The 14,465-nt window shown below is 22.9% G+C and overlaps 2 protein-coding genes across 5 annotated transcripts in view; both read left to right on the plus strand.

Moving 5' to 3' along the window:
- Positions 1-1,131: 1,131 nt before the first annotated feature.
- On the plus strand, positions 1,132-10,093 carry LOC129609667 (methylthioribose-1-phosphate isomerase). Of its 2 annotated transcripts, XM_055521746.1 has the most exons (9): positions 1,133-1,214; positions 3,301-3,422; positions 3,489-3,580; positions 8,285-8,520; positions 8,572-8,727; positions 8,959-9,011; positions 9,111-9,274; positions 9,344-9,545; positions 9,744-10,093. In XM_055521746.1, the coding sequence occupies exons 3-9, from the start codon at positions 3,575-3,577 to the stop codon at positions 9,869-9,871; spliced, it is 945 nt and encodes a 314-aa protein (XP_055377721.1). In that variant the 5' UTR covers positions 1,133-1,214; positions 3,301-3,422; positions 3,489-3,574; the 3' UTR covers positions 9,872-10,093. The 2 variants fall into 2 exon arrangements, with proteins under 2 accessions (XP_055377720.1, XP_055377721.1); XM_055521745.1 differs by having other exon boundaries at positions 1,132-1,214; positions 3,301-3,580.
- Positions 10,094-12,401: 2,308 nt separating this feature from the next.
- LOC129609488 (putative uncharacterized protein DDB_G0293878) overlaps positions 12,402-14,465 on the plus strand; it is a 49,484-nt gene continuing 47,420 nt past the window's right edge. Inside the window, exon 1 of one of the 3 annotated variants that reach the window (XM_055521408.1) lies at positions 12,402-12,480. The gene's annotated coding sequence lies outside the window, so the exon portion shown is untranslated. Of the gene's footprint in view, positions 12,481-12,624; positions 12,643-12,889; positions 13,141-14,465 lie in introns of those variants that run through there. The other 2 variants (XM_055521410.1, XM_055521406.1) reach the window with 2 other exon arrangements.

Below are 14,465 nucleotides of genomic sequence, written 5' to 3' on the forward strand. Positions count from 1 at the left end.
ATTCTCACTGATGATGAACAACTGACATTTTTAGTTTTTTTATTTTATTTTTTAACAGAAACGGTTGACAGATATATATTAAATGTTTGTATGTGTTGTCACGCTTCAGCCAAAAGTTAAACTTTTAAACTTTTTTTAAATCGAAAAGGTGGAAAAACAAACTGGACAGACATTTTAATTTTGCCTTTATGTAGTAATATTAAACATTCTGGTTGATTACTTAATTTCTCTGTACATCTAGGAATTGATTGGAAGTTAGTGTAAAGAGCTCCGATTTTAAAAACGGACGTGACCGAGTTTATTCTGTCGCTTAATAATATTTTAAGTTTCAAAATAGTATACGAAAATATATGCTTTAATATCTATAACAGGTACTTAAAGAATAGTAATCACAATAACGTATATATAAAAACGAAATAAGATATTGTATTCCATGGTTGTGTGAAAAATTCCATCATCTATACCTTAAAGAAACTTAAGAGATATATTCTATTTTCAGATTAAAGAAGTTTCTCTGTAAAATACATTTACTTGCGCTTTAATTTAATAACTGCACAAAAGACCTGACTGGATTGAGTTTAAAATAAGGTGAGCCATGTATTCATTTATAATATTGGTGCTCTAAAATTTTGAAAGTTGAAGTTGGATTTATTTAAAATTAAATTTTTTTTTTATTATTTCAGCAAAAGATCATTTTTTTTTTTCAATTAAAGGATATTTCGAAAAACTAAAATGAACTATATATGTATATATTCTGCATTCTTAAACAGGTAAGAAATTTTATTTATGCTCGTATGTCTACATTTTCTTAAGTATATGATTGGAAAAATTTGGAGGAAAAACTTTAATATGCAATTAACATTATTAAAATTTACAATAATAGTACAAATGAAGTACATAATAAATTATGAATATTACTACATAATATATATTATATATTAATTCTAAAATTTTACGAAGTGTTAAAAAGTAAAGTTTCTCAAATTTTTGCTACAATTTGTATGTCCATTTGTGTATCCTCTATATTCATTAATATTTTGAATTCATTGACTTGTTGAAACAAATTTTGATTGAAATGTCAACTGAGTTTGATATATATCTGTGACGTCAGTGACATTTAGATTTTTGATTTTTTTAAATTTCCTTCAATTCCAAAGTAATTCCAGTTAAAAATTTTTTTTTATACAAGAAAACGAAATTATTTACAAGAAAAAGTAAGTGAATTTTTTTATACAAAATCATAATTTTAATTTTTATTCAATCTGAATTGCACTATTTGTAAATAATACAGTTTTTCAAGCCTAAAAAATTATATTGGTGAGTGGCCGGCGCCTATGTAAACATTAAGTTTCGCTAGACTTTCGAAGTATGGTTATAATCTAAAAGTGTGGTCAACGCTATGTCATAAAACTAAGCAAATAGTGTGCAAATTCTTAAATGAAAATAATTTAATGATTTGTTGAATAAAATTTTATCACAATATCGAAAAACTATTTCACAAATAGGAAGTTTTAAATAAAAAATTAAAGCCGATTAACCGGCAATAAAGTACATAAGGTACAATATGTATGTATGTATGTATGTATATAGAAGTGTAAATGCAAAAATTTTGTCTACATAAATTTTACATTGTGTTTATGTCTAGTTTGCAGATTTTCAGAGTATCTTAAATATTCTAAATATGAAATTTTTGACACTGCTACATTAATTAAATAAAAAATTCTGTAATTAAAAAGTATGGCTTAAATAACCCGTAGTCTGTTGGAATTTTTATATATTTTATTTTATAAATATGTGCATAGGATGGGAGAAATTTAAAAATTGGCTTTTGTACTACATTGAACACATGAAATGTACAAGATACATTTCTTTTTTTTGTATGTAAAACATTTTAAAATCACAAATATTTTTTCATATTATTTTCATTATCTACTCACCTATACTCCTAAAGTGTACCTACATAAATTAAATATAAATCTTTATGCATGTACTAGCTAGGAATTTATTCAATCAAACAGAGACGTTTCTACTAACTTGAACAGTATTTGCCGGTATCTACTTTTACTAGTATAAGTTCTTACTAGTGCGAAAATTCGTTCATTAATTTTTAAATAAAATGTGGTTCTAAATTTAAAATAAAAGGTGAGTAGGTGTTTACGCATACATACCATATAGATATTATATTCCATGTTTGGGATTTTCAATTATTACCCTATAATATTAATATTTGGGAAAAATTTATGAAAAATTAGATTTCAACCTTATTTGTTTAGATATACTATGAATATTAGTAATTAAACGAATTTCAGGTGTTATCAGCTATATTTTCCTATGTTATATATAGGTATAGGTTTCATTGAATATTTAAAATCTTTATTTCGTGGGTACCTAGCTTTTCTACCAAATTACGTACGTTTCTATCTCGCTGGTTGAGTTTTTATTATTGGAATGCTTAAAATAATAATTACAGCGATTGCTTAAATATTTTTTAAGAAACAAAAACATTTTCTATTTGTGATAAAATATGAAAATGACATAACCAAGCAATCGTTCCAGATATAGAATTGCTGTAAAAACATTTTTTAACTTTGATTACCTAATTCAAAATTTTTTGGTTTTGCTTACTCTAACTAAAGTATCTACATAACATTATCTACTTATTTATTGCTAATTCATATTTAGGTTTTGCTTTACTAAAAAACACATTGGCTCACGATTGAATGAATACCAATCTGAGAAATTTGCAAATAATTATAAATTTCAAAATTTTAAAAATATGTACATATATACATACATAATTTGTAATTATATAGATATTTTATTACTTTTCTTTAATTATTTTAATATATAAAATTCAAATTACATATAAACTTTATTTTTCTTAATAAAATTTTCATGTAGAGAAAAAAAATAAAACAAATAAAAATTAATTAAGTTAAACTGTTATAGATTCCGTACCTATCTAACATTGAACTTTTCTTTCCTATTGTATTTTAGTTTCACTTTTTAATTAAACGTTTACAATATTGGACTCGACTATTATAAATTCAAAAGTTCTGATTTATGTACGTACTTAGATATACCTACATAATATGTACATATTATTATGTCTCTTTAAGTTCTATTTTCATTTGATTAAATCAAAGCAAAAGGAAACGAAAATTCATCGTTATCTCGTGTTATGATTTTATTTACTATGTGCTCTCAAAGCTTTTTCTTTTTTTTTATATTTAAATAAAAAATTTTATACTGAAAAATTTTGTTTAATTTTAGTCTTATAAACACGTTATTTCATTACAGATCATTTAAAGACATTATAAAAAGAAAATCCAATAGTAATAATTTAAGGTTAATTTTAATTATCGAACAAAAAGAAAATCTTTTTCTTTACGATCGCTATTTTGATACCAACTGTTCTTAAAGTAAGATCAACATTTATTTATAAGAAATGAGCCTTCAGTCTATAAAATATGTTCAAGGAAAATTAGAAATTTTAGATCAACTTTTGCTGCCGCTAAATTCAAAATATATTGATGTAAAAGGTGTTGAAGATGGATGGAAAGTTATTAATCGAATGCAGGTAGGTTTAATTAATAATTAATTTTATTATTCTAATTTAATTTCATTATTCCTTTTAAATATTTATAGAATTCCAGTGATATTTTTCTTGTTCATAAGTACCATACCTATATAGATACATGTATAATATTTGAAACAACAAAATTGTGTATTGCATAATGTAAATGTTTTGACGACAAAACAGGATTTATATGAAAATCCATAATATTTATTTAAAGAATTTTGACATTATCAGTTTCTATTTTTCGTTTTTTTGTTTATTGAGTAAATAATTATAGGCTAAATCTTAAACAAGAAAAGAAAAGGGAATATATGAAAATTAAGTAATAATATTATTATTTATTCACAAACGTAATGTTTGCGTTGTAGATTTTTTTGCTTAACTTAAAAATTTTCATAATATCTTTGTTTTAAATCAGAAAGATAATAGGGATTATAGACAAGATTATAATAGCAATTATAATAGTTTTGATTTTGTATATGTATTTTGTGGTGTCATTCTAGTTAGCCCCCTTAAAATTAATTAATGGCATAAAGAATATGCACGAAGTATGTTTGAATTTTTAATTGATAATTATCCTATAGTTTAATTTTTTGGTTTTGATTTCAATTTAAATAAAATAATGTTTTAAATAAATAAGATTCCCAGATTAAGATTTAATACAAATTAAGGTTCTATTTTATATTATGTATTTAGATGTGTACGATTAATAATAATTCAGGGAAAATTGGGTAATTAAACTTGATATGGAAAAATATATAAAGAATTAATAAGTCGCGATTAGTGATCGATACACACGGAATCCAAATGTAAACCAATAAAAGGTTTCATACTACAAAAGGTTTTTTTTTTGGTTCTACTTCGCTCCTGGGATTAGCATACTGCTGGTGCATGATATTGTAGATAACCATGAACCAGTTTCTTACTTCATTGAGTTTACTAGGCAGGTGATGAGCTTACCGTAACTACAAAAGGTTTAATGTGACCAAAATGTAAAGCTTGAATTTACTTTTTGTTTAATGATTAATTTTCTAATTGAGTTTAAAGTATTTCTTCTGTTGTAAATTCGATACACTTTTTTAAGTAAAACAAGTGTAGAAATTAAATTTTATTTTTCGTCATCTAAAATGAAAAACCAAAATTTAAATTACCTATTAAAATTTTCTATTCAATTGTAAATTAAAAAAATTTCTTTTATTTAAAAAGTTTTTTCATAGAATTGCTTATAATTTCTTATATATGTATGTATGTATGCAAGTTTACTATGTAAAAATTCATAACAGCTCTCTCGTTTATGCTGGTCATCTGATATAAAAATCTAACAGTTACAGTCAGCTTTTTAATATTTTTTTCTTTCTGAGTTAAATATTATTTAGCGCTCGGAAATAATGACCTAATTGTTTATGTATTAATAAAGCAAATTTAATTTTTTAATATGTTTTGACTTATTTGATAGGCATTCTTGATTGAATAGAAATAAAATTGAACTTTTCATTTTTGTATTAAGAAGGAAGGTCAAATTAAAGTTCAGGGTTTTCTAGTACATAAATTATTTTTTAAGACAAATTATAAAAATTATTTTTACAATTAAAATTTACAACAAAATTTCATAAACTATCTACATATGTACATATATTTAATTTGAATATTCAATACTAATTTTGTTCGTAAAACAACAAAATGAAAAGGAAGAAAAAAAAAGTTGAAAAATTATTGTGATTTGTGGGTACCATTTCATTTTCATATAACTAAAATTATTTTGTTTTATGATAGATTTTCTCTAATTATTTAAAAATATATTATGTAATTTGGTTTTCAACATTTAATTTATTTCGAGGTGTGGAAATTAAAAGAAAATTTTTTTTTTTATGAGAGTGAGGCAGAGAAGATAAGAATATTAAAAAACATCCACTTATACGAATTGAAAATGAATTTTTTTTTCATATCCCGCATATAATGTGTCTGCCTATTTAGAATGATCACAATATTATGCACATCTTCATATATACATAATAAAATAAAAAATATGTACTTCGCGTACATGAGTAGTACGTAGTTATACGTATTTGATTAACGTGAAAATGTTTTATAATAAAATATGACTAACTAAATTTACTAATAAATTAATTGTTGCGAATTTACCCGAGTAATATTATATATATAAGTATGTCATATTCTGATGATTTTTATGTTTTATATTTAGATAATAGAATGATTGTTATGGTTTTCCACTATTGATTTATACACTGGAACTGATTTTACAAGTTGTCTGTCACTGAGTAACTTAGCATACTCGTATATTTGCTTTTCAGTATATTGCCAATTCAAATGTGATAGGGCTTGCTATTCAAACTCTCAAATTTAATATATCTTGATTTTTAAATTTTTGATCGTGTTAATTAGATTCAATTGATTGAAATTATTAAGACAATTTTCAAAAACAAAGTTTGTATTTTAAGTGACAAAACTTACTTAAAAAAGTCTAGTTTGAACTGACTTGTGTAAGCTTTCTTATTTTTTTGTTTTAAAATGTTATAAATTAATAATATAATTTTTTGATTATGTTCTTGTTGAGTTTACCAATGATTCATAACTTCTGTTTCATTTGCTACCTATTTGTAAATCAAACTTCATTTCCTGAAATCTCTTATTCTTGATGAGAACAAACATCAAACTGAATTGAACTTTAACATTTTTTTGATGTCGCTTCGACTCTGCAATTCAAAAAATTTACTCAGTCTAAATATAAAAAAAATATATATCAATTTTAGGTTTTCAAATCAATTTTAATTTCAAACTATTAATTTTAACTAAATTCAAGGGCGTTCGACCATCTTTGTATTTTATTAAATATTCATCTAATGATATTTTTATTTGTGACAGGTGGTGCAATTGATTTAACAAAATCTTTTAATTTAAAAAATAAAAATTAAGAGTGAAATAATAAATTTTATATTGAAATAAACACGTGAGAGACACATTGTAACCTATATGCATACATACATAAGTATGTATTGTACATCCATATTTATTTTTGAAATAGAAATTTCAATTTATTGTTTTATTTTTAGAATTATGCATTTAAATTTTTAACTACGTGGGCATGCTACAAATAATATTTTAATAAATAAATAAAATTATTAATTTGCTTTTGTGTAACACGAAACTGGAAGAAATTAATTGAATTGTTTCAATTCTTAAAATTTTAAGGTATTTAAGATTTTGGCTATTTTATATGTGTATTCTGTTTTATTGATACGAGAAATATGAGATCTAAATAATAATAACAATGTAAAAATTTTAGAGTTAACTTATGGCACCATTATTAATTAGTATCCTATTGTTTTTATTTTTTACAGGAAAAAATGTTCTTGCGGTAAATTCGACATATACGAAACTAAATTGAGTAGTTAATTTGATTCTGCCTTTTGTGTGTTTGACCAGATATTTCGTTTTCAAGTACTTGATTGAATCTAGAACTTGTTCGATGGCTTTTTTGAAAATCACTCTTGCAAGGCTCTAAGACCCAAAAAAGTTCTGAAAATAGCCTAAGTTTGTTCTCATAACGTTAAAAAAAATTGGAAAATCACAGAAAAAAATTTGTTCGTTTTACTTAATTATTTCTATAAACAGAATTTATTTTAAATTGACTGGAATTTCAATTTAAAGACCAAAATTTTTTATTTATTTTTAATATTGACTTTTAGACATAAATAGCTCTACTATATTGTAACGAATTGTAACGAACAAGAGTAGCATGAAATCATTACTAAACTCTTAGACCTTACTATCTAATTCGAATTTCGTGAAACGATTTTCGTATTCGGAAAAATGGTAAGGTAGCAGTTTTTCATTTCTGCAAATACGAAAATTATTTTACGAAATTCGGATTACATAGTAAGGCCTAAGTTCAGTAACGATTTCATGTTACTCTTGTTCTTTACAATTTGTGCCAATATGAATTAAGTTCAGCTTATTTCATTAAGAAATTTTTTAAAATAACAAACAACCAGACATTGTTCTTAATTATTTGTACTCAGGTACATCAAAGCTTATGATAATAATTTTAGCTACATTTATTTTAAAATTTTTCTTTTAAGATTGATAAATTCTATCTATCTACGTTAAGATAACACATAACACTATAATTTTTACCATGAAGAAACTTTAAAATACTTAATGTGAAAATTGGGCTATAAAATTTTTGGTATTTATAGTATCAATAACATTACTTAATTTATTTTCGAATGAATGGCCGATTTCGATCGAGTCATTTGATTTTATTGATTCAAAGACCAAATTATTTTAAGAGCTTCCATCATCTACACCATAAAATTTTTTTTTTTTATTTTTAAAATAAACCATAAAAATTTCACTTTCTAACATCTTAAAAAAATATCTGGTGTAAATGTTTATATATGTATATTTTAAATGGTTTATGAAATGTAGTAAAATATTTATGTATTGGAAATATCATACAACATTTTTCTAAATTTAATAATATTAAATTATTACTATTTTCTTGTTCAAAATTTAGAGAAAATTGTAAGTTTTCGATTGTGATTTGCAGAACAGTTTATGACTTGAATAGAAAATAAAAAAATTTATTATTATATTAATTATATTTTATGGAGCGAAGAAAGAAAACATAGTTTATGTATTTTGAAAAAATATTAACAAAAATTAATTTATATTTTGTTTTAGGTGAGAGGTGCACCAGCTATTGCTATTGTTGGTTGCTTATCTTTGGCTGTTGAATTATACAATGAAAATTTCGATAGTAAAAAGACGATGCGGCAAGAAATTGAAGGAAAATTAAATTATTTAGTGTCAGCAAGACCAACTGCCGTTAATATGAAAATAGCTGCTGATGAATTAATAAATCTAGCAAACGAATTAACAAAAGATGAAAACTGTAGTGTTAATGAAATGAAATCAAAGTAACTTTTGCTATAAAATTGTATTCACAAATAATTTGATTTTCATTTGAGGTTTTTAGAAACGACTGAAGCAATGTTAGAAAAAGACATTTCTGATAATAAGGCAATTGGGAAATTTGGTGCCGAAGCTATATTACAAAGTTATGGAAAAGATAGTCCTGTTAAGGTATTAACACATTGTAATACTGGATCATTAGCAACAGCTGGGTAATTATGTACAGTGTTTATTTTTTAAGCGTTAAATAATTTAAATTGTAATTCATTTTGGGATTTTTATAATTGATACTTTTCAGCGGCAATTTTTTTTTTTAAATTATTTAGCCTTCAATTATTTTCATTTTCATTAATTGAAATTTTCTTTCTTAAAAATTCTTAGATATTACTATAATGAAAATTTCGGTAAATTCTTAGTCTGAACTTATTTTTCTTATTCAATAGCTATGGGACAGCTTTAGGTGTAGTTCGAAAACTAAAAGAAATGGGAAAATTAGGTAAGATAAAATTAAATTTTTTAAATGGAATAAAAATAGTGTGCATAGAATTGAATAAAATAGTGTAGTAGCGGATCTACAATTACTTTGTTATTTCAGAACACGTTTTTTGCACAGAAACACGTCCATATAATCAAGGTGCTAGATTAACTGCTTTTGAATTAGTTCATGATAAGCTACCAGCTACATTGATTGTGGACAGTATGGTTGCAGCTTTGATGCGATCTAAAAATATTGCAGCAGTCGTTGTAGGAGCAGACAGAGTAAAAAATATTATATGCTGTAATTAAAACAGAATAAAGTTGAAAAATAATAATTTAAATTATTTTCAGGTTGCTGCTAATGGAGACACAGCTAATAAAATTGGAACTTATCAAATTGCTGTTGTAGCTAAACATCATAATATTCCATTTTATGTTGCTGCACCTTTGACATCAATCGATATCAATATAGCTAATGGTGATTGCATTATAATTGAGGAGAGACCTGACAGAGAGATGACTCATGTAGGTGAACATAGAATAGCTGCTCCTGGTACGTGTAAACTTTTTAAAATTCGCGGTTTATTTGTTCTTTTGCAACAACTATATTTTATATTAACAATAATGATAATATCTCTTAAACATAATAATTTGTTCTTTAAAATTCAGCTAAAATGATTGATTCTGAATTTCTTAAATTTATTTTATAATTTTTCAAATTTAAAAATGAATTATTGTAACATTTTTTAAGGTATTAAATGTTGGAATCCAGCTTTTGATGTGACACCTGCATCATTAATTAAAGGTATTATCACTGAGCACGGAGTTTTTTCACCACATAATCTTGCTGAGAATGTTAAAAATCTTCAAAATGTTTAGTATCATGTGATATTTGTATTCAATTTTTTTAAGAAGTTCTTTATATTAAAAACATTATGTTAAGTTTAAAGTGCGTATAAAATAGAAAGCAAAGAAACTGAAGGAAAAAAAAAATAAAGAAAAGGAAAAGTATGAAACGAATTTATATGATTAAAAATACATCTACACACATCTAATATTTAATTATGATTTTTTATGCTGAAAATAAATTAAACAATGCGAAAAAAATATTTAGTTTAATTTTAAAAAGTAGCCCCATATTAAATTCAAAATACATTTTAAATTCTTTAACACAATTATGTTTTAAGCTTACTTTCTAAAATTTAATAACAAATCAATGTTGCTATGTTTTACGAAACTTATAGAGATGCGATCCTGCAAAAAAATAAGCAACTAAGTAGATTACTTGACAAAATATTAATTGTGCAAAGTGATCAAACAATATATCAATTTTTTCAGAGCTACCATAATTACTTCTCTATAAATATTTTCGAAGTTTTTAAGTTTCCTTTTTTTATTAAAGGAACTAAATTTAATTAAAAACTTTATTAACTATTTTCAAAACCTTTTTCCACATATTATGTTTTAGCTTTAAAATTATTTTGTTCGGATTTTTTAATTTAAAAAGGTTTGCCTATTTTAAGAAAGTTTATTGCTTTCAACAAGCTTCAAGTTTGGAAAGAAACATTAAAAAATTATGTAAGAAAATGAGAATGATATTAAATAGATTCTGCAGAGAAATCAATGTGCAGACTATCTAAGTTGTTTTATTTGCACTCATCTAAATTATAGCAATAATTTTTTAATAATGTTGTTTTTTGTTTTGTTTAGTTATAATCTACTAATTTTTGATTTTGTAATAGAAAAAATGAAATTAAATTTTGAATGTTACAGAAATAGACTGCGCTTAATGCTGGCAAATGCAAAATATTAATAACATAATATTAGTAAAGTTAGAGAGGTAAGTACAAAGTGTTCAAATCATTCTTAAAAGAAATTATTCCTGATAATGTTAGATTTTAAATTGAATATACTTATGCATATTAATTTAAGCATTATGTATATGCTACGCACAAACTGCTATAATTTTATATTTTTTAAACTTTAAGTTTATTCAAATGAAAATACATACATACATGCATATGTAAATGAAAGTTTTCTAAAATGTTTTGTTTCCTAATTTTCATTTGCTCAATGAATAAAATTTTAATCTTCAAAATATTTATAAACATAATAATATACTTACTATACATATGTACGTCTTGTAAAATGGGAGAAAATTCAGAGAAGCATCTAAAATAATTTACAAATTCAAATATGTAAATATGTTTATAAATACGAAGGAGATATGGTGTACATACAAGTAATACACTTCTATACATATGTATGCTTTTAATTTGAAAATATTTAAGAATACTTCAGATTTAAATGGAACGGATCCCAATGGGCAAGAAACATGTGAGTTCCGTACAAAATGTGAAAGAGAAAATTAATATGAAAAACATTTTAGTAATGCATAATTGTATTTTCTTTGTTGTGCAAGTGTATTAATTCAAAAAAAAAAAAAGAATTATAATTGTATTTGTAGGAAATTCTACAAAATTTTATATACATAGATATATTCATTTTACGTTATTATATTATGTATAAAAACAAAAATTACTCTATATATTACGTTTTCTTTTATATTTTGAGATGAAAACAAAAAAATGATTTTTCTCAAATGATATGAGGGTGGCTAAAGCGCTCTAAAAGATCTTAAAAAATGCTAATGCTTTTAGATCATTTCCACTAAAATATAAAGTGAAAAATACAGTACTTTCCCATTACAGTGGATAATGATATTAAATAATAAATCAAATTGAATATAAGAGTTTTTGATATATATGCACTTATAATATTGAAAGATTGTGAAAGGTTATTATTCTTGTATTCTTTCAGTGTCCTTTAATTTATAGGTATCTGTTTAATATTTTAAAATATACTTATTGCATAAAAATTTAATTAAAATTCAATGATATTTATATAAAATTTATTTGTTTTAAAGCTATTAATTATACGGATAATAATGTTAGAAATAAATTCGAAATCGATAATATGAAAATATTCGATAAAGGAGTTCGATAATATGAAAATATAATGAAAATTTTGAGAAAATTAAAATTCGAATGAATTAAAATTCGATTTCCAAGAATAGTTTAAATTTTAAGAAGTTGTACAAGTATCAATACTCAAGCTATAAATGTTAACTATGCATATAAAAATACAAAATTCAATGAAATATAAAATCGAATCTTGAATCTTGTTTTAAAATTTTATAGATGCAATTAAAAGTTCATACTTTATAAATTCACCTTTTCATTTCTTACTATATAATTTAAATTATTTAAAAAATGTTATGAAAATCTTTTACAGTACTGTTACTAAAAGTAATATACATTATTATTTTAACGAAATAATATTATTATTTTTTTTTCTTTTTTTGAAATTTTTTATTATTTTCTTTTCCAAATTCTTAGTATTTAAAGATCTTTCGTACTAAATAGAAGAAAAAAATTAACTAATTTATATTTTAATATCTACATATATAATTTTAATTTTTTTGTATTGTACGTTGTTGTATTATGAGAAAATTAAAAATAAAAATTAAATTTTGAAAAATTTTAAGAAATTTTAAATAATTATGATGAATTGTTAAAAAAAACAAAAGGAAAATAGCTATTTGTATTTATTAATACAAATAACTTTAATAAAATTTAATTTTAATGCAAGTAATTGAATAAAAAATTAATTTTTTTTTTGTAAATTACAAAATAAAATTTAATCAAATTTAAAAGAAATGTTTTTGATTTTTAATTTTAAACATTAAATAAAATAATTAATAACTATTTAGAGTGATATACAAATATGAGTGTATTCATAAGTATAGTGAATATTTCAGAATTATAAGTACAAGTTGAATTTTATGTCATCTCAAATAAGTACAGAAAAATTCATTAGTTTAAATGTAAAAAACAAATATCTATTTAGAAAACAATAATAAAAGAGAAATAAAATTAAAAAAGAAAAAAAAAAATTTAGAATTTAAATATCTTTTGCACCATAATTAGTACGCTAAACACGATATACAAATTGAGATTTAAGTTATTTGTGTTCGAATTAATTCACGTTATTTTGTTATTTGCTGTTCTCTGGCGACTACTTAAAGATTAACTTTATAAATTTATTATTGTTCGGATAGAAGAACGTTGTTCAGTTAAAAAATATAGGTACGTTATAAAAATATTTTATTATAAATATCTTCGTACAGACTGTATAGAATGTATAATAAAAAAAAAATTTTTTTTTTTTTATAAATAATATACAAGTGAAATATACAAGTGATTATGTAGATTGAAGATTTTATATTTAAAGTTCCGATGGCGTAGATTAAAAGAATTTTATTTTGATCTTATAAATATAAAAACTATAAATATATAAGTCACTTTATGTAGTGTGTATGTTTTATAAATTGTGACATTTTGATGTACGTACCTATACATAAAATGTATGTACGCTCATTGTTGAAATATTTGTTGTTCAATTGATCGATATGTTTTTTGTTTTTTTTTGTTATGGATGCCAATAAAGCCAAACTTTTTCAATAAAGAAACTAGTAAATAAAAAAAATATATATGTATACATGTATACATATATATTCTTCTTTCTTATTAAAATATGTTTTTGTTTTATTTACATTTATATATACATACATAAATAATGTGTATACAATATTTTTATTTTTATATCTCCTTAATTTGTTTTGTATTTTTTTTTGATTTTTTATTTATGTTTTTTTTTTTTGCAAATTTAGAATTCATTGTGTGTTTATGCTCTCGCGGATTTTTTTTTTTTTTTGTAAATAAAATATACACAATAAACCTTGTTTGTAGTAGTTTTAATCATTATTGTCCGATTATTTAATATTCCATTTAAAGACACTGTATTTCTCGAAATTAAAATAATAATGTATGTTTAGTATTATTATATGTACATCTATTTATATATTTAACATAATATTATAATAATACGATAATATATATAGGTATACATAGTTATCTACTTATAAGAAAAGAATAAATCAAATCAAATGAATTTTTCCTTCAATTCACATTTATTTACGAACGTTATTTGTATGTATACTTCTTGATGTATACTTCTTCTACTACTTACATAACTATATTTGGATTTTAAAATTTAACTTTTAACGTTAACGATATTTAATGGTGATACGACAATGAAATTAATATTGTTCATAAGTTTGGACTTGTTTAAAAAAAAAAAAAACAAACATTAATTTGTATAAAAGCAAGTTTTTTCAAAATTACTTACCGTTTTCTTAGTTTTATAATATATTTTAAGTAACGATAACTTGACTGTCATTAACTTTAACTCACATTTTTAACATCTCGAGGCCGATGAACAAAATGTTTATCATCTCATTGAAGTAATGTGAAAGTCAAGAAAAATCGTTAAAGTTAATTTAACAAAAAATTAAAATATAACAATATTTGAATTTTATATAATTTTCATGTAATCAAATAAAACAAAGCTA

The sequence above is a fragment of the Condylostylus longicornis genome, unplaced genomic scaffold, assembly GCF_029603195.1.
Source record: "Condylostylus longicornis isolate FDR11 unplaced genomic scaffold, ASM2960319v2 ptg000040l, whole genome shotgun sequence".
Lineage (NCBI taxonomy): Eukaryota > Metazoa > Arthropoda > Insecta > Diptera > Dolichopodidae > Condylostylus > Condylostylus longicornis.

Bases quoted from the DNA above. Each gene is read 5' to 3' on its own strand.
- LOC129609667 (XM_055521745.1), top strand. From the start codon at position 3,449: ATGAGCCTTCAGTCTATAAAATATGTTCAAGGAAAATTAGAAATTTTA. The intron at 8,521-8,571 runs GTAACTTTTGCT...TTTTCATTTGAG, and splicing joins GTTAATGAAATGAAATCAAA to GTTTTTAGAAACGACTGAAG. The intron at 9,012-9,110 runs GTAAGATAAAAT...TTGTTATTTCAG, and splicing joins AAAAGAAATGGGAAAATTAG to AACACGTTTTTTGCACAGAA.